The sequence below is a fragment of the Filicampus tigris genome, chromosome 3 (assembly GCF_054856515.1).
Source record: "Filicampus tigris isolate MCC_2025a chromosome 3, RoL_Ftig_1.0, whole genome shotgun sequence".
Lineage (NCBI taxonomy): Eukaryota > Metazoa > Chordata > Actinopteri > Syngnathiformes > Syngnathidae > Filicampus > Filicampus tigris.
In genome coordinates, this window is record NC_141219.1 from 28,381,089 (window position 1) to 28,408,231 (window position 27,143).

At 41.0% G+C, this 27,143-nt stretch overlaps 2 protein-coding genes across 4 annotated transcripts in view; both read left to right on the forward strand.

Annotated features, from left to right (window-relative positions):
- Positions 1-3,804: 3,804 nt before the first annotated feature.
- Positions 3,805-6,545, forward strand: ccnb2 (cyclin B2). 3 transcript variants are annotated; one of them, XR_015086276.1, is made up of 8 exons: positions 3,805-3,973; positions 4,081-4,194; positions 4,985-5,242; positions 5,319-5,477; positions 5,559-5,795; positions 5,879-6,019; positions 6,070-6,202; positions 6,271-6,545. XR_015086276.1 is itself a non-coding variant. In XM_086026578.1 (8 exons), the coding sequence occupies exons 1-8, from the start codon at positions 3,947-3,949 to the stop codon at positions 6,376-6,378; spliced, it is 1,155 nt and encodes a 384-aa protein (XP_085882704.1). In that variant the 5' UTR covers positions 3,805-3,946; the 3' UTR covers positions 6,379-6,545. The 3 variants fall into 3 exon arrangements, 2 of the variants coding, with proteins under 2 accessions (XP_085882704.1, XP_085882706.1); XM_086026578.1 differs by having other exon boundaries at positions 6,092-6,202; XM_086026580.1 differs by having other exon boundaries at positions 3,809-3,973; positions 4,084-4,194; positions 6,092-6,202.
- A 6,920-nt stretch (positions 6,546-13,465) lies between these two features.
- The window catches only part of LOC147150527 (CD82 antigen-like), a 35,503-nt gene continuing 21,825 nt past the window's right edge, over positions 13,466-27,143 (forward strand). Inside the window, exon 1 of the mRNA XM_086026204.1 lies at positions 13,466-13,664. The gene's annotated coding sequence lies outside the window, so the exon portion shown is untranslated. The remainder of the gene's footprint in view (positions 13,665-27,143) is intronic.

Below are 27,143 nucleotides of genomic sequence, written 5' to 3' on the forward strand. Positions count from 1 at the left end.
AGGCAGATCATACAAACCCAATTCCAATGAAGTTGGCACATTGTGTTAAACATATAGAATACGGTACAATGATTTGCAATTCATGTTCAACTTATATTTAATTGGATACACTACAAAGACAAGATATTTAATGTTCAAACTGATATATTTTATTATTAGCAAATAATCATCAATTTAGAATTTTATGGCTGCAACACATTCCAAAATAGCTGGGACAGGTGGCAAATATATTCTCATCAAACAGCTGTTTGGAACATACCACAGGTGAACAGGCTAACTGGTAACAGGGCTGCGATTGGTTATAAAAGGAGCTTCCTTGAATTGCTCAGTTATTCACAAACAAATATGGGGTTCACCTCTTTGTGAACAACTGCATGAGAAAATAGTTGAGCAATTTAAGGATATTGTTCCTCGACGTACCATTGCATGAAATTTAGGGATTTCATAATCTATGGTCCATAATTTTATGAAAAGCTTCAGAGAATTGCATGTAAGCGGCAAGGCCAAAAACCAACATTGAATGCCCTTGACCTTTGATTCCTTAGGCGGCACTGCATCAAAAATCGACATCAGTGAGTCAAGGATATCACCACATGGGATTAGTAGCACTTCAGAAAACTAATGTCAGTAACTACAGCTCGGCGCTACGTCCCTAAATGCAACTTAAAACTCCATTTATGCAAAACAAAATCAATTTATCAGCAACACCTAGAAATGCCATCAATTTCTCTGGGCCGAGCTCATCTAAGATGGACTGAAACAAAGTGGAAAAGTGTTCTGTGGTCTGACGAGTCCACATTTCAAATAGTTTTTGGAAATTGTGGACGTTGTGTCCTCCGGGCCAAAGAGGAAAAGAACCATCCGGACTGTTAAAATGCAAAGTTCAAAAGCCAGCATCTGTAATAGTATGGGGCTGTGTTAGTGCCAATGGCATGGCTATCGGTAACCTACACATCTGTGAGGGCACCATTAACTCATTCACTGCCAGATATTTTCAGACCCTCTTTGTGTTGATGTTGAACATTTTGTTTGAAAATTTTTGAAAAAAAATATAAATAAATTCCTGGGATTGAATGGCTGGACTGTGAAAAGACAAATAAATATGTCAATGGCAGTGTTAATGGTGAAAGGTGCATCCAGGTTTTAGAGAAACATATGCTGCCATCCAAGCAACATCTTTCTCATGGTTGCTTATTTCAGCATGACAATGCCAAACCACGTTCTGCACGTGTTACAACTGCATGGCTTAGTAGTATAAGAGTGCGGGTACTAGACTGGCCGGGTACTAGACTGGCCGGCCTGCAGTCCAGACCTGTCTCCGATCGAAAATGTGTGGCACATTGAAGTGGAAAATACGACAACGGAGACACCAGACTGTTGAACAGCTGAAGCTGTATATCAAGTAAGAACGGGAAAGAATTCCACCTCCAAATTTTCAATAATGAGTGTCCTGAGTTCCCAAACGTTTATTGAATATTGTTTAAAGAAAAGGTTATGTAGAACGTGGTCACTGATAGTGTAGTGGTACACACGCCTGAGTTGTGTGCGGGCAGCGTGGGATCGATTCCCGCTCAGTGACAGTGTCTATGTGTGCCCTGCGACTGGCTGGCGACCAGTTCGGGGTGTAGTCTGCCTTCGCCCATTGACGGCTGCGATAAGCTCCAGCAACTCCCCGCGACCCTGTATAGGATAAGCGGTTTGGAAGATGACATGACATGAAAAGGTTATGTAACACAATAGTTTTTTGGGAACATATTGCAGCTATAAATGATTATTTGCTAAAAACATTTTTAACATTAAATAGCTTGTCTCTGTATTGTATTCAATTAAATATAGGTTGAAAATGATTTGCAAATCACTGTATGCTGCGTTTGGAATTGGCCTGGGTTTGTACATTTATATGGGGTTCACAGACATAACGGCCCATAGAGGGACATCATACGATTTGGTCTGCACAAAATTGGTTTAGAAGCCGTTCTCACTGACCAGCGAAGGTTTGCAAGTATGTGCGCAAGTCGCCAATGTTTGTTTTTTCGTCAAGGTTTGTTCAAGGTCGCAAACGATCACAGAGACGTTCAACAATTTTAATGGTCTCATGGGAACAGTTTTTTCTTTCCGCAATATTTTTTAACCAGTGGTTTTACCAGGATTAGTCTTACCTCGAAATCCAGCGTAGGGCTACTGCACCTTAAAATGTGTTTTGTTTTCTCCTTAATTGAGATAACTATCATTGAATTTCCATCCATCCATTATCTGTACCGCTTCTCCTCACAAGGGTCGCGGGGCGTGCTGGAGCCTATCCCAGCTGTCTTTGGGCAGTAGGCGGGGGACACCCTGAACTGGTCGCCAGCCAATCGCAGGGCACACAGAGACAAACAACCGCACTCACAATCACACCTGGGGGCAATTTTGAGTGATCAATTAACCTGCCATGCATGTTTTTGGAATGTGGGAGGAAACCGGAGTTCCCGGAGAAAACCCACGCAGGCACGGGGAGAACATGCAAACTCCACACAGGGAGGCCGGAGCCGGGATCGAACCCACGACCTCTGAACTGTGAGGCGGACGTGCTAACCAGTCGACCACCGTGCCGCCTTCATTGAATTTGGGCTAAACAAATAAAATAAAAATAAAAGTGATTTGATTTTATTTGACTTAGAAGACATCCATAACTGAACAGTGTGGACATGCAGGTGACAATGTTTTTTGTTTGGGTTTCTGCCATCAGAACTACATTCAGTTTTCTTTGGGTGGGTAGAGCGTGTCCGTGGGTGTGTACTGCCCCCCCCCTCCCCCCCGTAACGCCCCTGTTTTTGACCATGTTCAAATTTTGAAGAAAGAAAAACTGTTTGCGACCATTAAAACTGAGAATGTCTGGCAAACGTCTTTGCAACTATTTGCAAGACCTAACTAATCCTGACACAGAAACAACATTCGTTATGTACGCACACTCGCAAACCTTCGCAGCTCAGTGAGATACGGGCTTTAGGCTTTAGGGAATGGATTATGGATGTAAGGAATTAAAGGTCCCGTGGGGAGACAGTAGACGTGAACATGCGACACGCCCCTTTGGGGATCCGTTCCTACGATGACTCAAAGCGGGCAAAGGCACAACATCTTACGAGGGAACTAACTGAAAACATTTCACGTTTTAAATGAACGCCCCCCCCCCCCCCCCCCCCCACCCGACACACACACACACACACACACACGCGTGCCCCCCACACACTACACGCCAATGTTTTGTGTTGATAGTTTTGAAAGTGAAGTTTGGACTATGCGCGATATAAATCCAATGCATTAATCTTAATGTAAATGTCGATGCGTTGCTTTTGATGGGAACGTTGTTGTCCCTCCTAAAATGGCCCCGTGTATGCACCTAGGTTAGCCGTGCAGTCACAGCTCGGGTTGTGGTCATGGATATGTATGCTGCATTCGGGGAAGGTGGAAAATCGTAATTATTCCACTCGGATTGTCCGAGTTCGAGCGCTACACGCACACGTCCCCTGCCTACTGCCCGAAGACAGCTGGGATCGGCTCCAGCACGACCCGCGACTCTTGTGAGGATAAGCAGTATCGATAATGGATGAATGGATATATATATACGCAGTCAGTGCTGTGACTTCCGATTTCGTGACTCGGACCTCCCAGTTCAAAGAGGCGTTCTAGTACGCTTTTCCTAGTTGGAAGTCGGAATGTCCAACTGCCCAAGTTCCTCGAATGCAGCATTAGTTAACCTTTAACTCCATATTTTCAACCAATCAAAAGTGTCGTACAATGTCGTATATCCAATCAAATGTGACGGAGCTACATTTAAAACCTGCATACAATTCCGGTAACAGACGTTTTCAACGAGCATCGACATTTGTGTTTTTTAAATCACGTTTATCTTATTTTTTTTACTTGCCCTATTAAATTTAGGGTTTGTACTCCACAGTTTGCAGCCATGTCGTCCATGGAAGTCCGAAATGCGGTAAGAAAAACAAAATAGTAAAAGCTCTCTTAAGCTAAGCGAATGCTATTAGCTGTGGTTGTTGTACTTGTCAGTTTAAATTGAACGCATTTTAAATTTTATTTCAGCAGCTTCCAATGACTGATAACCTCCCAAAGATGGGTAAACCGTCAGCAGTTGTAACGAGGCGAGCTCCTCTTGTCGAGCGAACCAACGTATCCGCGTCAGGAGTCGTCACAAAGGTAAAGTTACTAGGCCAAAGGGCCATGCACCTTTGGTCTGCTCTAGCGCTTCTGATTTAAGAACGTGACAGGAGTTTTACATTATGGCTTCAGAAGCAAAACAATTACTGAGTTACAATAACACGTTTTTCAAAACTATGACAATTGACAATTGAACACTTACTCACTGTAGTAAACAGTTCTCCCATTTCCATTCTTCTCTCCTTCTGGCGTTTTAGAAACAACGCACAAACGTTTACTAAGAACTTTGTGCACGGTTTGAGCTTTGCGTTTCTACATTAAATGTATGCATTTATTCTATATACAATTATGTGAATGTCTCTGTTAAAAATGCAAATTAGTCTGTAATAATATAGCTAAGCTTGTCCTGTATGTTTTGAAGTTGCCCTGCAACTTTAATTTGATGGGAAATCAGGTCCACCTTTTTAGGCCAAATAAAAAAATTGTCTGCAGTAGTTGCAGTCACTCTAGCATCGGTCAAAAAGCCACAAAAATAAAATATGCATTTGGTGTGTAAACACAAATGTACCATGTACATGGTGTCATTAAGAAACGTAAAGGTCAGATAACCTTTTATTAGTACCACAACTGGCCCACTGTGTAGTAGTACTGATCAACAGCCTTTAATACGGTAAAGAAGGTACTACACATGTGAGTGCCACTATGAAATTGATTCAACTAACTGTCCGATGCAGTCTTTTTTTGTTTGTTTTTTGTTTTTATAAATCTTATTTTGCCCTTTCCCTCACTTGCATCTCACTGCTGCTTCACTCCAAACCTTTGTCTCCAGGAAAGGGGACAAGGCAAAGCACATGGAGCTCAGAAAGCTAAAGCGGTGGGGTCAGTTCAGGTTCAAGCCGAAGTTCCACCTCTAGTTTCAGAGGCATCAGCTGATGTGTCCATGAAGGAGGAAGAGGAGGTGGAACTCTGCCAGGCTTTCTCCAACACACTGCTCCCAGTCAAGGATGTAGATGAGCACGATGCTGACATGCCCCAGCTGTGCTCTGAATATGTGAAGGACATCTACAAATATCTGCACCACCTGGAGGTCATCTTTTCTCACTCAGCCTACCTTGTTGCACAATGGAATACATGACGTACTGTCTCATTGCTCTTTGGCATAGGTAGAGCAGCCTGTACGTGCTAACTACATGCAGGGCTATGAAATCACTGACCGCATGCGAGCGCTTCTCATCGACTGGATGGTCCAGGTTCATTCCAGGTTCCAGCTGCTGCAGGAGACCTTGTATCTCTCTGTTGCAGTCCTCGACCGGTTTCTCCAGGTAGGAGCTGTTTCACTTTTGATTGGTTTTATGGACTTTTCTTCCGCAAAAACCAGACGGACCACCCTGCTATCCCCTCAGATCCAACCAGTTTCCCGTAGAAAGCTGCAACTCGTCGGTGTGACTGCGATGCTGGTTGCCTCAAAGTATGAGGAGACGTATCCTCCGATGGTGGGAGACTTTGCCTACGTCACGGACAAAGCTTTCACCAAGGTTCAGATTTTGGAGATGGAGCAGCTGATTCTAAAGAGCCTCAACTTTCAGCTCGGACGTCCTCTTCCGCTGCACTTCCTCAGGAGAGCTTCAAAAGTGGCTAACGTGAGATTTGTAGTGACTTGTTCCTTAAGATGGACTGACCGCATTATGATAAATGTCTCACTTGGCCGCTTGTTTCCTCGCAGTCGGACATGGAAAGGCACACGCTGGCCAAGTATCTGATGGAGTTGACTCTCACTGACTATGAAATGGTGCATTATCGGCCTTCTGAGATTGCCGCTGCGGCTCTGTGCCTTTCTCAGCTGTTGCTGAACGGACTTCCTTGGGTGAGTCTGTGTACGGGCTAACTTGATGTAATGGAATCATTTTCCTGAAGTATTTGTTTGTCTTCCTGTCAGTCAGCCACACAGGAACACTACTCGACGTACACTGAGGCCCACCTGAAGCCCATCATGCAGCACATGGCCAAAAATGTTGTGCGGGTAAATGGCGGGAAAACCAAGTTCCAGGTGAGTGGCTGGTGAGCACAACGAAGTTGGCGAGAAGCGCAGCGTGAAAAGTGTTCGTCTCTTCGCAGGCTGTCTGGAACAAGTACTCAAGCAGCAGGTTGATGAAGATCAGCTTGATTCCGCAGCTCAAGTCGCCGCTCATCAGCAACATGGCAGCTGCTCTCACTGCTTCTTGAACTTTTTTTTTTTTTTTATTATTATAAACTGCCACATGCACTTTATCGTTTTAAATCCTTTATTTTTCTTTTTAAATAACTAAGTCCTTGATTGGGAGTTTTTTGTCTCGATGAGAATGCCTTGTACCACTGCTCCTCCTTATGACATTAAAGTGACCTGTTGTCTATGCACTGTATATAAGTTTTTACTTGGTATACAATCTATCATAAGAATGCCCCTTTTTAATGGCACTTAAAGAGAAATTCAACCCAAACACTTTTTTTTTTTTTTCAAGAATATGTTCCCAGCTGGACCACTAGTTGAAACGCTGCATTCTGATATTGCGTTTGGGGAATATTGCTAAAGCAGCAAAATCCACTCCTTTTTAGCAATCTCAGAGGGCGGCCATTTTGTTACTTCTGTCGACTGAAAATGACATCACAACTGCTCAGGTAACAACAAATCACAGCTCAGCTTCAGAAAACGGGTCAGCCGTGATTGGTTGTCACCTAAACCCTGAGCAGTTGTGATGTCATTTTCAGTTGACAGAAATGGCCGCCCCCAGAGATGGCTAAAAATGGGTCGGTTAACTCTTATTCCACAAGTGCAATATTTATCAGAATGCTGTGTTTCAACTAGTGGCCTTGCATAGAACATATTCTTGGGGGGGGAAAAAAATTATTTGGGTTGACGTCCTCTTTTAAAGTATTTTTTTTCTTAACTATGGCAGACCAATGTATTCAAATGTCTAGCACAAAACTTGCACTCAATGTGGAATCTTAATCTGTAATTTACACAAACCTGGTAACAAACAATTCGGGTGCCTAGTGAAGCCTGTCTGAGATGAGTTAATTAATTTTTTTGGGGGGCCTAAATTTCCCAAAAAGGTGTGAAGTGAAAGTTTGTTGCTGTATTTAATTTTGTATGTGCTGTTATGGTCGTCAGTTTAAGTTGCTTCAAAAGGTGCTTTGAAGGTGTAAACACTTATATGTACTGATTGTATTTTTAGAAAAAAAATGAATATCCAAGTGTTTATATTGCCGAACGGTGAATGACAGCTTATCACATCAGCTCCACAGTACAGAGGTCCAGGGTTCAAATCCGGGCTCCAGCCTTTCTGTGTGGAGTTTGCATGTTCTCCCTGTGCCTCAAATGGATTGTGTTTGATTGATCTTAGACATTCTACTGCACATGACAAACTGGAGGGAAGCCGAAGAAAACTCACAAGCGCAGGGAGAGCGTAAACTTCATAAAGAAAGGCATGATCATCTTGCTGTAACTTGGCAGGCCCTTGACCTTACGACCCAGGAATCGAGGAGCTACGAACAATGTGCCCACTGGTTACAGTCAAGTTATGGCCATTGGATTCATAAAATGCACACATCCCTGCCTCTTTTCTGCCATTGTCCAGCTTTTGATCTCTCTGCTGCTTTATCACATAATTCAGAGGCATCGTTTTATGCGCTGTCTAGTGCAGGCGTCATCAACTCCGGTCCTCAAGGGCCCATATCCAGCCTGGGTTAGGGTTATGTTGTTTAACTCTTCCAACACACCTGATTCAAGTCGAAGTTGGGAGACGGAAACACTTTTCACCTCAGTAAAAACACCTTGTAGATATCATGTACAATGCAATCATGCACAATCCTTTATCTTTTTATCATATCTTTTTTTGTTGTTGTTTTGTTTTTATTTTCACAAGTCTTAGGAATTACTCGGTTAAGATGGAACCTCAGATATCGTATTTCGTGGCATGTCATGTTCAAATGTGTCCTTGAATCCTTAAATTGGTTTGTCTGCCTATTGCTTGCTGGGTGGCCGCAAGGTTGCCAGTTATCACCATACCAGGTGGACTTTATAAAACCAAAAAAGGAGAAACATTTTTCCTCCAGGGGGACCAGAGTGTCGCACTGCTTTGGCCGCGTCAGAGTGCACCGTGGCTGACCACAAATACACTGACCGCCTGCTGAATTTCAAAGGAGCCATCACAATGAAGAGACGTGGCAGCCACAAGATACACATCAGCAGCTACCAATCAGAGGAAAGCTGTTTTCCATATCAAATGAAGGAGAACAGCTACTCAATCAGGGCAAATGTTATTTACATATTGTATATTAATGAGAAATTCAACTGTCTTACATGCAAGGCATTTAGGACCAACTAAAATAGCTTGAAAAATTGAAAATCTTGCAAACCCAATAAAAGGGGACATCAAGTATTCGTTTTAAAATATTGAGGCATGGTATCTTGAAGAATGTCCAGAAATGTCTTGGTCCTAACTCATCATGAGCAATATTGCTATATAAGCACTCAACATCCATTGTGGCCATGATGCCGGAGTCTATGCAGGAGTGTATTTGCTCAATTTTCAGTAGAACCTGAATAGTTTCTCATCTGTAGGAAGGCAAATGTGCAACAAATTGCTCGATAGAGTAAGCCACAAATTTAGAGGCAGGTTCTGTGACTGAGACATTTCCACTAATTACTGGTCTGCTAGGTGGATTTTCCAAAATCCTAAAGCGCGTTCGGAGATTCACTCTGACTGCACTACTCTGAGAGTGCCCATGTTCGGAGAGGTTGAGTGCGCTCCGCTCCCATTAATTTCCAAACGCAGCCAGCAGTGGCGCACCGCGTCTCCAGTCGGAGCACCGAGTGCTTAGCACCATTTTTGGTGCACTCTGAATAACCGTCCAACAAATTTGAGAAACACTCTAATTTTCAAAACATTCTCAGTGAACCAGTGCGCGCTCTGAAATGATTTCTGAACGCGCCCAAAATGCAAATGTACAAAGTAACTGAAAGTATCACCCCTTCCTGCCCGCACAAACAGACATGGGGTACAGATGCAGCACAAACATAGAAACAGGAAATGTATTGCAACAGAATGGCCGTTGGTAGTAATAAATATATAAATAAATAAGTTGCTGGGGAGGTTGAAGGGGGCTACAGGTTTCTGATGGGGAAATAGCCCCACTAGCTCTGGTATAGCGCCATGCATGTGGCAAGTGCATTTTACACACTGGCCCTTTAAAGTCAACCCAAACATGTTTTTTTTTCAAGAATATGTTCTATGCAAGCCCATTAGTTGAAACATGGCATTCTGATTGCGTTTGTGGAATAAGAGTTAATCCACCTGTTTTTAGTCATCTCTGGGGACGGCCATTTTGTCACTTCTGTCGACTGAAAATCACATCACAACTGCTCAGGGCTCAGGTAACGACCAATCACGGCTCAGCTTCAGAAAACAGGTGAGCCATGATTGGGCGTTACCTGAGCCCTGAGCGTTTGTGATGTCATTTTCAATCAACAAGTGACAAAATAGCCGCCCCCTGAGATGGCTAAAAAGGGGTGGATTTTGCTGCTTAACTCATATTCCACAAAAGCAATATTAATCAGAATGCCGTGTTTCAACTAGTGGGCCTGCTGGGAACATATTCTTGAAAAAAATATGTTTGGGTTGATTTTCCCTTTGAAGCGGAAGTCAACCCAAACATTTTTTTTCCAAGAATATGTTCCCACCAGGCCCACTAGTTGAAACACGGCATTCTGAATTATTTTGCGTTTGTGGAATATAACTTACGCAGCAAAATGCACTTGTTTTTAGCCATCTCCGGGGGCGGCCATTTTGTTTTCTGGCGACTGAAAATGACATCACAACTGCTCACAACCACCAATCACGGCTGACCTGTTTTCTGAATCTGAGCCGTGATTGGTCGTTGTGAGCAGTTGTGATGTCATTTTCACTCGACAGAAGACGAAATGGCCGCCCCCAGAGATGGCTAAAAACGAATGGATTAACACTTATTCCACAAACGCAATATTTATCAGAATGCCTTGTTTCAACTAGTGGGCTTGCATAGAACATATTTTGGAAAAAAAATGTTTGTGTTGACTTCTACTTTAAGGTTTAGGACTATCTAGGAAAATGCAGTTTATGGGGATGCTGCCACATTATGTGATCACAAACGTAGCTTCACTCCTGAAAAGCTATTTGATGTTGAAAACAGTGGCGTTACAACCATGTTACTGAGAAATGTAGTTAAACTAGTAGCTGGGACTGGCCTTGACTGTAGCACAGCGAATAAAAAAAAGTGGGTCTAAGGTCATTGAGTTCAGGTTTCATCTTACCAACTCTAGTCTGAATAGTCATTAATCCACAGCGTCACTTATCTGTTATACAACTTGCGTGAAGCCCGGACCATGGCTGAGAAACTGTTAACCACTTTGTTTGTTGCCTAACTTGTGCAGTTACGGTCTAAACAATGAGGCATTTACTGTAGCTCTGTGATCTCAACTTTGTGACATTGGACGCTACAGAATTACACCATTTAGAATGTGACTGTGTCTCACGTTCTCTCCATCACTGACAGTATGTGGTGTGAGGGGGCCCATTGTTGTGTTCAGACTGACTCTGACCTCACCACTACGACTACCACCACCCGCCTCTATGCAGACAGGTCAGTCAATATTGAATGGTGTGAGCCGCTGAAGTAGGACAAGTGTTCATGCAACAAAATGGGATTGACAGAAAAGTACGGTATATGTTCTTGTTGGGGGAGTCATTAATAATGGTTATTTTTCATTTGAATGTAATTGTTTAATATAATGTTAGTAATAAAGGGAAACTCTCTGTTCTGCTGTTTATTTTATTCCTTTTAACAGATGAATGCTTTTAGGCAACCTTTAAGGTGACAATAAAGCATTTTATCTTTTATCTTACAGTATTTTAGCTTTTTGAATATCTTTATATCAAGAGATGAAATCCAGAAACATGATGGATTCCAAGGACATCAAGGCAGCGTAATGTTCAGAACCTTGCTCAAGGGTACAGCTCTGGAAGCAATCTCGTATCATGCCAAAAACATAACCTAAGAAATTTCCTTTCCTATCAAATCTAATTCAAATTTACAAATGCTTGGGAAAGGTGCCTAGATGCAACCTTTAGCAAAGATTACTCCTGGCCAATCTTTACGAAAGGATATTCACAAAATTCTTTACGGCAGCAACATTTAAAACAACAGGGCACCAACATAGTTGACAGCCTACACGAAGATGCTCGAGTTTCATGCTAAGGACTTTAAAAATGTTGAAAAAAAACCCACACATTTAATAAAATAGTACGATTTGTTTGTCACAAGTGGACTGTCAATGAAGCCAAGAAGTACATTCGAAGCAAAAGGAAAGGTGTGGTTCCATGCAAACAGAAATACATTTATAAACACCGTTACATTATTTATTAGAGAATGGGCAATTCTAAAATCAACTAAAAACATCATCAGTGATCTTTCACAAAAACAACAATTAGTGTCTGTGTGTTTTACACTGGTGGTCGACTGGTTAGCACGTCCGCCTCACAGTTCAGAGGTCGTGGGTTCGATCCCGACTCCGGCCTCCCTGTGTGGAGTTCTCATGTTCTCCCCATGCCTGCGTGGGTTTTCTCCGGGAACTCCGGTTTCCTCCCACATTTCAAAAAAGATGCATGGTAAGTTGATTGGACTCTCTAAATTGCCCCTAGGTGTGATTGTGAGTGTGGTTGTTTGTTTGTCTGGGTGTGCCCTGCGATTGGCTGGCGACCAATTCAGGGTGTCCCCCGCCTACTGCCCAAAGACAGCTGGGATAGTCTCCAGCGCTCCCCGCGACCCTTGTGAGGATAAGCGCTATGGATAATGGATGGATGGATGTTTATCACTTTATTAAGGAAACATTTTGCAGGTAAAGTCCACATTCTAGACTTACCTCAGCAATACTCACTGTCATGCGATGACGTTCAGTTCGGAAAAGCGGAGTTGAATTCATTTGAACCAGTGTTCCTTGTGTGCAAAAGGAAGCATCTTTCATCTCTCCTTGACCTGATCCAACAAAGATCGAATGAAAGGTTGGGAGATTTGACTTTCCGAAGAGGCTCACATTTTCTCATTTAATTTGAAACACTTTGTTCCTCCTTATCTCCTAATGCAGTGATTCCCAACCAGTGTGCTAGGGCACACTATAATGTGCCGTGAGAGCTCTAAAGATGTGCCATGGGATATGATTAAAATTTCACTTAATTGGTCAGAAAATTACTTTTTTAGAACAATCATTGAGATGGCAGTTAGAATAAATTTGATATGTGTATGCATTTTTTTGCGACACTTTTGTTTGGTGATGTGCTGTTAGATTTTTCCAACTTAAAATATGTGTCTTGGGCCTCGGTGCAATAAAGACTTTCCCAGTCTTTACTGTCCTTATGGATTGAGCCACTGCTACTAACTGCTTGATAAAAAATAGATGTAAGATATCTTATATATGAAAGCTTATGTAAGACATCTGTCTATATAGACAGACGTGTGTATACATATACATACTTTATTAATAATTTCAAACAATAAATGACAATTAAAAAAAACAACTCAACTAATCAAATCTCAGAAATGATTAAAAATGTTGACGCGCGGGCACACATGTACTATAATCTACTAAACCAGGGTGTTAAACTCATTTTTGTCGCTGCCCACATAATTGTTATGGTGTCCCTCGGAGGGCCATTAAAATGCACGATCGCTTTATATTATCACATATACTCAACAAATTGATGGATAACTAGTTTTGAAATTGGAAGCCAATAAATAGTTTGTTCATCTCTTTTCAGTTTGTTTTGGTTACAAATGTTTGCAATATCTCATAGGGTATATGTAGTGTTAAAAGTGAAAACAATTTGAAAGAAACATGTCGTCAACACACATGATTTGCCTTTGCCACATAAAATGATGTCGCGGGCCGGATCTGGGCCCCGGGCCTTAAGTTTGAACAATGTGTACTAAACCCTATACAGTACTGTAGAGTGATTAGGGACGAGGGTGAATGAATGAATGATTGACACTGAATGACACTGTCTAAATAAATAAAAAAACACGTCTGAATTAATTACATTTTCACTTTCCGGATAAATAAAAAGCAGAGAAATGCGCGTGTATCACAAAAATGCTCATAAAGTGTACTGTAGATAATGATACAGTGTGCGTTTGTGCCAACAGACGTATTTTAAATCCGCCTTGTGTGCTGTGGTGGCGTTGCGGGGATTTAGGGGTTAAAGGAGGGTGTTGGATTTGCTAATTCCCATATCTGCCACATGGTGGGGACCGGAGGAGATTCCCCTGATGTCTACCCATCTTGAGCCTTCCTGACTGCTGCTAAATTGTTGTCGGCGTCCGTGGTGGTGGTGGAGGAGGTCAAACATTCCGGCCAGCAGCTCGCTCAGTGCACACAGGAGCCGCACACAGCTCTCAGCTACACACGCTCAACAACTTTTCTCTGCGCTACGTCCGAATCAGTAAGTAATCAAGCCTCTTCTCTGACTTTGCGTGGGACTTGAACACGGAGCCTGTCTTTTTTTTTTTTTTTTTTTTTTTGAACGCATGAAGAATTACCACAAGCACGATGTGTACACGGCGACTTTGTCCAGGTTTTTCATCTGATCAGCGCGTGAAACTTCAACTTTCTTAAACCAGTCTGTCTTTGTTTAGCTTCATGGCGTCTTCTTTACGAATGGTGATGTGGCGCGTGTTGACAACATTGATAGACTCCAGTGGCCTCTGCTGATTCAGCGCAGTCTATCTCATCATCTCGATTTCCCTTGAGAACACTTATTTCGCCGTTTTAACGAAATTTTGAAAACGGTGTGTAAAAACCCATGTTGTTGGCACATAATTTGGCACACAAGTATCAATTTGACTACTTACTGTATGTTAAATGCAGAACCGAAAAAATTTTTAGTGGTCACTTAAAAGGTTACAAATGGTTAATCTTGAGTCCTGTCGTTGATTAAATGCTGGAGTAGCACAACAGACCGCATTCCTGTTCCTGTCAAGAAATACACCTTGTTGACCTAAATTTTGATTTATTGAGACATTTACAAGCAAAACGATTGTTCAAATAAACTGAACATTTTTCTTGATATACCAACAATAAAGTGGTCGTGGGCTGTTAGTTGAAAGAAACATTGGAAAGTGGTAACATTTGTTACCATTATTTATTTCAGAGAAATCTAGGTTAGAGAAAGGGTGTGTGGCTGACAGTGACTTTGAGTGAACACATTTACCAAAACATGTTATACATATACAATAACGGCCCATATTGTTGTCACACCAGCAGAGCTTTTAGTCCTATTGACTGATTTGTGCCCCCATTTAATAGCTCAATATTGAGTGGTTATGAGGACCAGCTGGGTACAGATGGAAATGTGGGTCAGCACCAGGAATGATGGCAACACAGTTAAGCCCAAATTTTCCCTACAAACCCCTGGGCCCCCCATGGCACCCATTCCGCCACGGTATCTTACTCAACACAACATATGAGGCTATAAATCAGAGTTTCCTTCTCCCCCAATGTGACCTTAATTACCTTTCCATATCCTGCAAACAGAGATGTTGTATGGAGTATGCTTTGCAAGAGTTCACAGCTGTTGCTGGTTAAGTTTTGGATGCATCCAGGCAGCCTCTGGTCTGTTGAACGAAAGAGTTTCATCTGATTCCTTGTTTAAAAGTGCACCAGAATAGTCTACAAACGACTGTACTGCTAAGCTGGTAAGAAGAAGAGCCTTGACTGAGGCATTGCACAAGTATCATAACCTGTTTCCCCTGTTTGGTGGAATTGCCCTGAAGCTGTTTGTGGATTTAATAAAGTTCAAGTTGCTCCTCATAGTTTACCTGCCCCAACTAAGAGGACAAATGTAAGCAGAGAATTGCTTTCGATTGTTGCTGTCAGATGTAATTTGTTTTCATAGTAAAATAGAGAATGGATGGATTTATGAAGGCAAATATGAACAGCTGGGTGTTTGATTCTCCACAAATCAACTTGAATAATTGTTTGAATGGGAGGCAACTCTTGCCACCCCATTGTTGATGCCCATTAAAATAAAAAATAAAATAAAAATAAACCTAAAAAAATATGAATGCTGGCAGAGATTTATAAAAATACATTGTTGCCCATTGATATTTGCCTGTTAATTATTGTGAGGAGTCAATAACATGATCCAGTGTCTTCTCATGAATGAAATCATTTTGACAAATTAAATGAAATGATGTTATTTTAGAAGTGTCATCAAGTGTATCAAACTGGTAGCCCTTCACATTAATCAGTTCCCAAGAAGTAGCTCTCAGTTTAAAAAGGTTGGTGACCCCTCATTGTTGCACCTCATCTATAAGACCAAAGCTACTATCACTAATTCACATACAGTATAAGCATTTTTTTCTCTTTTGCCTGGCTCCATTTCAGATCTTATTCTCACGCTGTGAAATAGTTTTTCTAAGCTGCTTTCCGTATGGTGTCACTGAAGTGAGTAATTGTAGCCCCAGTTGAGTTTACTCGGGGCTTTAAAGGTCAAGTTCACTAAGCGCACAATCATTCTCAGCGTTTTGCTTGTTGTCACATTTCAACATCCTTCACATTGCCATCGTGATTTATTTAAACTGAATGAAAATACGACTCATATTAGATATTCAAGAAAGGAAAAATCAAAAGTATTTGCTTAAAAGGAAATAGATTCAAATAGAAATAGAGCCCAATAGATTATTGTAAAAATTCATCAATTTTCTGACGACATGCCAAGAGGAGACCAGTCTATAATAAAATAATTTGGGGTGATTGGATGATTGCCAAGCTGCTATCTTGATGTTTCTACACACTGTTGCTTTAAATAGTGGCAAATGCTTGGTTTAAATCTTGAACATATGCCATAACACATGGTTCGTTTCACAAATGTAATTATATGGTGTGTAAAGTGTAGACTATCAGTCGGTCAGGTCTCCAAGTGGAAAGTTGCATCTTTCAACCATCTGCCGTTGTTTTCCCGAGAAGAGGCGATGTAAGGATGAAGCAGCCCTCTGCGTCTCAAATTCTCCCTTTTGTCACTTGAGAGAGAATAGTGCGTGAAAGCTGTCTTTGTTTTGGTGACCAGTCAGGGTGGGCGGGAGACTGTGTGCTGTACTATTGAGTGTGTGTGTAAGTGGGATTGTCGTCAGGTGGGGAGAAGACATGACTGGTTGTTTATCCTTCTCTTTGCATGCTGCCTTGTTCTCGTCTGGGACGAGTCGTAAATTCTGCATGTACATTCAAGTTTATCAATCTGACCATGATGTTTTTGTTCACTTGATTGTTTTGTGAGCTCAAGAACTGATTTACTCGTCTTGTTTTGTCTTTGCTTTTTTTTGGCTAAATGATCAGTACAAGTTGGGGATGGTGATCATGACAAATACATTCAAGTCAAATACTTTGAAGTTTGTCCTGTAGGAATGTTGCAAAAAACCAAATGTTTCTCTCAAACAGTCATTGTGCGTGACGTCACACAAGACAACAGCAAATCTCGCAAGGCTTCAGCACGCCTTGTGAAATGTCATCTAATTAGCATCAAAATGAGTTGTCATTTCTTGTTCAAAAAACAGGGGCTCACCTGCCTGACATGCACACTTGTCATTTTATCACATAGGGATGTTGGGTACCACTTTTCAGACCGCTTTCAGTACAAGTACTCAACTCTTGAGTACTTACCGATACCGCTAATACTTTCGATGCATAAACCATGTATCATACGAATGACAGATCATTGTAAAGAAAGACCTTTCGTTTCGTTCTGATAAAAGGAAGAACAGACAATCTGCAATACAGAATCCATCCATCTATTATGTGAACCGCGTGTACTCGCGAGGGGTTAAGTCCAAAATAAAACTCAAACAACTTACTCTAAATTTAGGGTTCATTGGAACAAAATTCACAAAAGTGCTAAATAACACTGACAACTCCCTGAGTTTTAGTCTTTGTTCAAAATAAATTGAAGTGCAAAATAAGATACGCTCAACTGTTAACCACTAAGCATAAATGACACTATGAAGTTGCCAACTGTATAACACGCACAAGTATGTAAAAGCTTTTTGTTTGCCTTTACTGCATTCAACAGGAAAAAGAGAGCTTATTAATGCACTGAATATTAATATAATAATTAGGGCTGCAGCTATTGAATAATTTGGTCAGGGGTCTTCATTCCTGTTCCTCGAGGGCCGCTGTCCTGCCTGTTTTCCATCTCTCCCTGCTGCAAAACACCTGATTCAAATGATCAGATAATCAGTAAGGTCTGCAAAAGCTGGATAACAATCTTGACTTGATTACAAAACAAGTTCAAATAGTTTGAAACTAGTTCTCCCATCACAGACAAGCTCTTGTAGGACGCTGACATTTCAGAGCACGTAAACAACAATGTCACGATGCATTTACGTCAAGACAAAGCATGCGCAGACAGGACGCAGCCGGCCAAGCTAGCTAACATAGCATCAGTGTGTTAAGCGGCTTGTGACCCGGTAAAATGCTTCAGTTGTGGGGCAATGACGGGGCTCACACACGACACGGGCTCTCTTCCCTGATTGGTTAGGTGAGCTTCCACACTCCCCGCCTCCCGGGTACCGCAAAGAGGAACGAAGAAACAAACAAAACAAACACAAAAAAACATAGGGAGCAGGACTGGAGACAGCTGTCAGTCAGATGTTTTTTTTTTTTTTAATATTTGGAACAATCTCGATGTGTGATGGGCGGAACAAGGTAGCCTTCACTCTGATTCTGATTTGGCAGCTCTGCGTTCTACCACCTAAACGCCGGCTCATTCGCAGTTTTGGCTTTCAATGGGGTTGTTTGAGGGGCAAAATACACATTTTAAATCTCAACCAGCAATGCGAAACTGCACTAACATGCAAACCACATGGCCGAGAAGCTAATATTCATCATACCATCAACAGTCATTATTTCATCAAATAAAATGCACGCATACACCAGTCTTTAGGTCTAGATCAACCAATCCGACGTCGGGAAGCAGTGGTGCTTCGGATTGCGCTGTCTGATTAATGTAGCGAACACCGTCGGAACATCGGAGTCCATCGGGAAGCGTCTGGTGGGCGTTTCAGCATGTTGGCTCTGCGTTGTAAGTCGTGACATTTGGTCACTCTGGTTGGCTGTATTGGCTGTTAGTTGGCAAATCAGCACACGGGGCAAGAACAGGAAGTGTCGAATGCGGATAAACAGTGAGCGCACCTTTGCTACATTAATCTTCTTAGAAGTACAAGAGCAAGGATTGACAATGTAAGTATTGCACGATACTGTGTCAAGAGCGTGAGGGTTAGTTCATCGTGAGCGAAAAATATAGCGGAATGCGTTGTTTATGTTTTTATATCCCGCCCCCGCCGACAGCTTTCCGGTTGGCTTTTTCTAACCAAGAGAATTGATGACTACCTCCGCCGATGGTATGGAGGGGTATTATATCTCACGCATGCGCAGAAGGTACTTAATGGTTAGCACCGCTGTCTGTCGTTGCAGTGTATTCCTCCAGCGTGACGTGCCGACAGTCGGCCCGACGCCACAGGAAGTAAGCTTGGGTCACAGTTGGCCAACGTCGGATTGGTTTATATAGGCCTTTACACACACAAACACACGCACACAGTGTTGGGGGTAACGCATTACAAAAGTAACGCGGTACAGTAATATATTACATTTAGGCAATGAAGTAATATAAAGAGTACCCTTTACATTTTTGTAATATTACAGTTCATGAGTCTCGTAACGCGTTACAAGTCCGCAAGGCCACAACACACATTTAATAACATAATTTAAACAAAAGAGCAGTTAATTACCCCACTTACGAAGTAAGCTATTTATGATACTAATTATCACAAGCAGTAATTCCTAACTCACAGGGAATGTAATGTTGCAAAATTGCATAGATTGCCCCTACCTTCTCTCTTCCAAATGCTTCGTTTGTTTTAACATGAAGGTCAGTATCGTACATGGCTGAGAAGTTACTGTTTGTGACACCAATCACTGTCATGGTTTCATAAAATAAAATGCAAAACACTCAAAATACAAGCAAGAACAAACCAAAGGAACAACCAACAAAGAAATAAGAATCATCGTGCTTTTTAGATGTGATTTTAATGAATTTTGTGTAATCAGTGTGTAAAATAATGGTCATACTGACGGCTGTTCGCAATCGAAATGCAAGTCCGTCTGCCTCAACGCCGAAGACGTCTGGGTGCTGATGACGTCACGTTCTGGCAACTCCAATCGGACAAACTACAGTACTCCCCATTAAATTAGTCTGATTAGCTCGTTTGTTATCTCCATTTTTTTGGTTCAATTCATCACGAACCTTTGTCTCCATGTTGTAAAAAGAATTACAACTAACTCCAACAACTAACAGAGCTGGGATTTCATTCAGCCTGTGACGGACCTGTCAGGCCTATAACAGACGACCATTTTGTAGGCAATAAACGATAGATGGGGAACTTAAAAAAATAGTGGGACTAAGCATAGTCAGAAGCCCATTTTTTCCCAACACTCAAACTTATTTACTTGGCAGTTACATTTCAGCAATGCACCATGCACACACATACATGTGCACACACATATTTTTAAATAAATGTAAGACCCCAAACATTTCAGTGTCAATGGTCATTTTCGTGAAGACATTTTCAAGGAGGGAAAATAAAACCAAATGATTAAAAATATCTCTCACCTTAGCTACACTATATTCCAACAAGTATTAATTCCTATTATGACAGTAACGACTCAGTGCAGTGTCATTGCGTTTGTTATCTATCCATCCTATTTCTGAACTTCTTATTCTCATTGAGGTCGTGAGTGTGCAATAAAGATGTTGTTAGTTGTAGTCCGCGCATTATTTAATATCATAATCTGGCAATGAAACTTCACTTTGTGCCGCGGTCAGCCTCTAGTACAGTTGTACTGAAGAGTCAGAAATCTGAGCGTGTAGCCAGGTTTCCGTGATTAATAAAATGCACCAATGCCGAATTTAGCAATTTCTTGCTAGCTGTAGTTCCAGTTTACACGTTTTATGTGTTATGTTGTATGTATCTGGCGTTGGAGAGAGGTTCTCCTGCGGAGGTCTGAGTGGCTCGCCATATTATCCATTAGCTCGGCAGCTCTGCTTTTGCTTATGTTTCCTCCGCCGCCTATGGCGCCTGCCAGACCCGACAATAATCCACGGAGATCCCACTGGTCGCGCTCTTTTTTTCCGGGATGTTGTAATTCAATTTGTAATGTAATCCAATGTTGATTAAATCCACAGGATTATAGTATCTAACAGTGGCTACGTTTACTTGGATAACATTTCTTGAATCCGATCAGAGTTTGGATTAAAATTATGATGGGATGCACTGTTTTCATGGACACTATATATATCGATCCGATTAGGGCTTGTGTGTTCATGCATCACACTTTCGAGCGGAACAAATTATTTTGACCTGCGCAGATTGACCAAATATACTGGAAGTAGTAGTAGAAGTCGTAGCAACTTCTGTGCCAACAAAACATCGCTTCGTCCATTTCTACTTTAAACATAAACGTTATTTAGTGTATTTTTCCCGTTTGCGCTGTTATGTCGAGTTAACTAATGGAGCTGCAAATTTACAAGTTCTGTCTTGTGCCTGCCATGTCTGTCGCTCGTTCTGATTTTACCCCCCAAACTTTATTGACTCAAACAATATAACATTCACTCTGCTTCTACTAGTCTCCGGGAATAACAGAAACATGTATACTGACGTCACAGACATGCGAGGTAAGGACGGTTTGTTACGAAATGTCGGGATAAGTGTTTTCATGCGTGCCGATCGGATTAACAATCGACATAAACTACCTCTCTCGTTCGAAATAAAATCTTGATTGGAATGGCTTTGATCAGGTCAGATGATTCCGAAGGGGTTGTGTAAATGAAGCATTTTTATTCCGATCATGCATTTAACCCGCATAAATGTGTCCATGTAAACGTAGCCATTGATAGTAAAAAGTACAGTTAAAAAGGAAAAGGCACGGCTCGTCATCACGCTTCGGCGGCCGCCCAAAGCTGCCAATTCGGGGGCGGGGGCCACGACCCTTTGCGCTGAGTGACCGCCGATAGTCTAGAGTCGAGGAAACTTCGGCTGGTTGTACTTATACAACCTATTAGGGCTGTTCGCTTTTGCCTAACAAGAAAATCCCGATTATTTTCTCTCAAACCCGATTTTACGATTACGATTTCTTTGTAAAATAAAAAATGAAGTATTTTGAATGTCTTTTATTTAATCTTAATATTTCTTTCTTTGAGCTCAAAATGCCAGTCAATTTAACTTAATACACACAGAACAATCTATTGGGATTAACAGCATTTTACTTACACAATAGATTTCAGATCTGTTCTTAATCAAACCAATAATGAAAGAAGAAAGTGCATATACCATTTGAAACGAAATCATCTACATGAGAGAAGGTAGACAGTCAATTCTGTAAACATTAACAGTCTGTCAGCAAGTCATTTTGACAACCAGCTAGTGACTAGCCTTTCTCCTTTCTCCCTGGTCTTACTTAAACATAAATCAATGATTAGTGCAAAACTGTCACTCAATAATACAATGCACTGTCAAGCTAAAGTACGGTTGCATATAGTCCGGCTGGACCAGAGGTCCGTTGTAGAGGAGAAAAAAAGGGACGCCTTTCAGTCGTTGAGTTACTTGTTCGCGGGTTGTATTGTACATGCGGGGCACACACTACACTACAGATCTATATTTGCCCGATATATTAACTAAACGCTCACTTGCCTGAGCATATAGCAGAATCGCCGGTAGCCATGGATGGTGTTCTAGTTTTATGCGCGCTCGTGAGAGGAAGCGGAAATGCAGAGGAAACTACGGTGGCTTAGATACACCAAAAATAAAAAAATCGAACGTGCCGATTTGAACGTTTTTAACATCGTTTTATCCAGAAAATTCGGTTTCGGTTCAAAATCGCTTAATCGAGCAGCCCTACAACCTATAATTATTTTCGGTCGACACTAGGGCTGAAACAGGTTCTCGAGTAATTTAGGTACCTCGGTTAAAAAAAAATGCTTAAGGAATTTTGTTTGCCTCAAGTACTCGCTTAATTGTCGGAAAAAGAAGTCAAGCTAACCACAGCAACAGTTGTTCATGCAATACATGACAGTAACACGCCGCCAACGGAGTAAGAAGGCCAACTTCAAAATAAACCATAGTTACCAAATGATATATGGACATCAAGGCCTTGGTAGGCTTCTATTTTGAAGTTGTTCCCGGCAGCAAGTCACGGCATAACGGCTGACGCCGCTGTAGGCACAGACATATGATATCTACCTATTGTTCATATATATGGGAATGACGATAAAGCCAATCGGTTCCCAGAAAATTAACTAATTATTGAAGTTAAAAGGAATCCTTGTCATGTGTTTTTGTGTTACCGGTAGTTTCTTGAATGTGTGTCTTTATTTAAATGCAACATGTTTGATTTATGTTGCACTAGGTTTATTTTTTATTTTTTGAACAAACTGTGACTTTAAGTTGTGTGTAAAATAAGCGTCATTACGGTCGTTTCCTACACAAGTTCCAATGTTGCAAAGTTGCAAAGTTACATGCATTGCATGTAAAAATCTAAGTTTCTGATTTATAATTGGTAAATCTATCCAATGACTGTATTTAATAAATATATGTACAGTACACCCAAAGTTATGTGATATAGTTTTCTACGTAGTGAAATGTGAGATCACGTTACTCTATGTCCATCATTTTAAATTGATTAGTGTACTTATAGGGGGAAAAAACACCGGCAAATTTGCCGAGGGCTGTAATCGGCTGATTTAATCAGTAGGTCGGTTAATCCGTCCGGGCCTAATCATAATATCAGCAGCATAAATAAAAAAAACATCAACAACATTATCGTTTCTCATGATCGTTTCTGTGGCAAGCTTTCACCAGTCAACATTGCCCAAAAAAGACAGGCAGAAATTTTGTTTAAAAAAAGAATGACCCTATAAAACTGCGGCGTTGAATACAATGCAGTCGAAAATTGGGGTGAGCATCCAAGGAAGAATCTACAACACTTCTCTATGGGTTGATGTTTCGTTGCTGACCTGTTTGGCAACTGACCTTCCCGCCCTGTCGTTTTACCAGGAATCCTCTCAGCCATCTGCCCCCAACCATGAGTTCTGCCTTAGAAAGATTGTTTGTCCATTTGACTGGTTGTGGTTCTGTTACCACAAAAATAAAATGGACGTTTCCCGGATTAAAACAATAAGGAAGTGTAAAGTTTCCCTGTTCCTGTTATAGAGGTTTTCATGATTTGGTCCCAAAGCAATTCCCATTCTTTAAAGCTTCTCTGTCCGGCCCTAATGGCTTGATAGAGGCGTAAATCCTGCCATTTGTGTGGGTTCTCCCTGGGTACTTTCTTTGTGTTATCACTGTGATCACTGACAATCCATGGTGTACCCCTCCTCTCACCTTAAACAAACTGGAATAGATTCCTGATTCAAATTGTCATGTGTTAGATCTCTGACCTTGGCGGAAACAGAATGTGCTGCAAGTTTATTGGAGCACTGTATTGTTCATATAAAATGACATATTTGGCTGCTCCTTGTAAGGTTGTCAGTTGAAGTGTGAGTCACTGTTTCCAAGGTGTATCAAATATAACAAAACAACAACAATTTAAAAGGCAAACTCATTTTGGTCCAACTTGTATGGCTGGCTTGTGTGTTAGTGTTGGCTCATAAAGCAGTAAATATAAACAGTAATGTAGTGCTCAGAGTAATAGGATGCAATTTGTTGCTCACCTACTGCAATGCAGAACTACACTAAATGAAGTCCTGACTCCTGAAAAAAAAAGACAATAAAACATATGCAATATGTAAAATTAAACATGCTTAACTGTTTGAGACAAAAGAAATGTATGTAGAAATTTAAACGAATGCTATACTTTAAACCCAGTTAGATTTCTCTCTTATTAGCATATTTTCTATTGGTTCCGTATTTGCGTCCAATTTTTGGGTTTTCACCGTTTTTCAGAATACCTACTCTAGAGAACAATTCGTCTTGTTTATGACTGCTGTTTTTTAAAATACTCGTGAACGGGTCATTGATATGAAAATGACATTTGCTTGAAGTGATTGATTCACCGCGTTGTATATCCACAACATTACCACGTATTTACACAAGACAATGAGATCCTGTACAAGCATTGTAAATCTGCACTACATAATGCAAAAATCTGTGTCTATTTGACCCCTTCGACCTGCTCATAAAGCTAAATGTGCTAATTAGAAAGTCCGAAACAGCACTCACTCATTGGTGTGTGTGTGTGAGTGAATCTTTGGCATCTCTTCAATGAGCAACACATTTTAGCACTGTTTCTGTTTATGAACTGATTATGAATATGCAACCGCTTCACCCCCCCCCCCACCCCCCATAATTTCAGTAACAAGAAGCCACCAAGAAAACAGATGGATCCAATACATAATTAATACCCTCTGCTTGATTGGAGAACCATTTTGTTGGCGGTAAATGGCCCACAAATGTAGTTAGTTGATCAGCTGGCTGATAACAAATCTCTGTCTCAGGCCAAGGCATCTCAATGAGCCATCTGTCCACACGTCTTTATTGTATCCCACAGAGAGATAAATTGGACCCATAGAAAGGTCGTCACGATTTCATTTGGTTGGAGATCACATTTTCAGTTTTTTCCTTAAACTGGAAGTCAACCCAAACATATTTTTTTCAACAATATGTTCGATGCAGGCCCACTAGTTGAAACAAGGCATTCTGATAAATATTGCGTTTGTGGAATAAGAGTTAATCCACCCGTTTTTAGCCATCTCAAGGTGCGGCTATTTTGTCACTTCTGTCGACTGAAAATGACATCACAACTGCTCACAACGACCAATCACGGCTGACCTGTTTTCTGAAGCTGAGCCATGATTGGACGTTTCCTGAGCCCTGAGTAGTTGTGATTAGGGCTGGGCGATATGACTGAAAAATATATCACGATATAAGTGTTTCGTATTGGTCGATATCAATATATATATATTGAATTTGTTTTCTTTTTCTAAACTATTGAATATAATGACCCGAAGAAAAATACATTTAGGTTATTTTATTTTAACATCATACTTAACCTTTAATAAGAGGTCAATGTAACTATGAAAGAGTGAAATAAACTGGTTGATGTAAAGATGAAATAAACTCCATTTTAAAGATAGTGTGTTTAGAAGGGCTGAGATGGCTAACTAGTTGGCCTGCTGGGAACATATTCGTGGAAAAAATATGTTTGGGTTGATTTCCACTTTTTAAGATCTCACCATGGGACAGAATTGTATCTCCCCTCTCATTATTGACAGAATAATAACTTTTTCCTCTGAGGTTTAATTCCTTTGTTTTTAACCTGTCTTGTTGGGCTGCTTGGTCATACAGTAGATACTGGTGTGTGGTGGGAGTGGCTCTTCAAATGAGGGGACGACATAGCAAATTGAGACTAGCCCTATAAGCTTTGAAATCCCAAAGGTGTGTCTTCGGAGACATGCCCGTGAATCAGCGCTAGCCTGTCACACACACGTTAGTCATCAGAGGTGTTCGCCATTGTTGAGCAGGCGCGTTGAGTGCGGCTGGGCTGGGCCTCACCTATTCGAAAGGGACCTAACCTGATAGTTTTCACATCCTACGCATTTTTTCTTGAAACAAGCACCAGTCAATAAAATAGCACAGTGGCGCACCGTAACAGTAACCCACTTCCACTGATGAGAATGTGGGTCATGTGCTTGCCCCTCATAGTCACTGCCGCAGGATACTGAATACAGGCCTCCAGATTTTCATAGATTTATTGACCAGTAGAAGGCCATTACTGTACAGAGGGTGAAAAAAGGGTTATGTGATGGTGACATGTTTTGGAAAACAGTCTGTGGGTGTTCATGTTTTGCTGCCAGAGAGCTAATCAATACTTTCCTGTTGGAAATCTTAAGTGTGGTACGTAAAGTTATATTTCATATCAGTATTTTTTCTAATGTGAGTTATGATGAGACAGTGCCATGTATGTTAGTTGAGGAAAGATTTTGGAGTGTGTGTGACTGTCTGCTTTTTTCCCCTCTCTGCTCTGGTTTTGTTTTTTTCTGCGGTGCGGAGGAAAAAACCTGAGCTGGCGCTCAGTCTGATGTTGTTGGTGAAATGGCTTAAATATTGCTACAAGGCTCGATATAACTGAGCTCGACTTCATTTAACAAAATTGCTCCTCTATAATTTGCCGAGAAATAATGCAATCTACATCCGTGATCAATTTTATTTGATCAAACTTTTTAAAAATTATTATTAGTAGTAGTATTTTTTTTTAATTTTTTTTTTTAGTTTTTGTTAATTGGGCAGTATCTTGCAAGAATAATAACCCTGTAAATTTGACTTAATCACAGTTATTGTTGGAAAGACTACAACCCATAGATTGCCAATTTTTTAAAAATTTGATTCAAATTTGAGTTTGCATTTGTAAATTTCATGTACGGCTGCATATCTTTCAAATAGGAAGCGAATCTTGTCTTGGTCCTTGCTATTTTCTTTACTTTCTTACCGATGTATGCGTATCAATAAGATCCCAGTACGATACGACTTTGGGCCATATCGCTCTGCCCTAATTTAATGTGTGACCAGTTTCGGTTTTCTTGCTGTTTGTATCGACTGAAGTTCATTCAGTTTCTTAATGTGTGTAAAAATCCGTTTGTTGTATTGTCAAACTTCTCATCTTGAGAATCTTGTGAGATGGAAAGTTACAGATTTTCTTTTGTACTGCAAATCAGTCTACATTTATGTGCCATTTTGACATTTGCTTATTTATTTTGCAAGGATCTTACTCTTAATCCACAACCGCCATGAGTGCACAGTGAATTGGTTGTATGCAAAGTGGACACGCCCCCTTCCGTGCTCACAGATTGAGTTAAAACTGGTTTTGCAAATTTAATCCT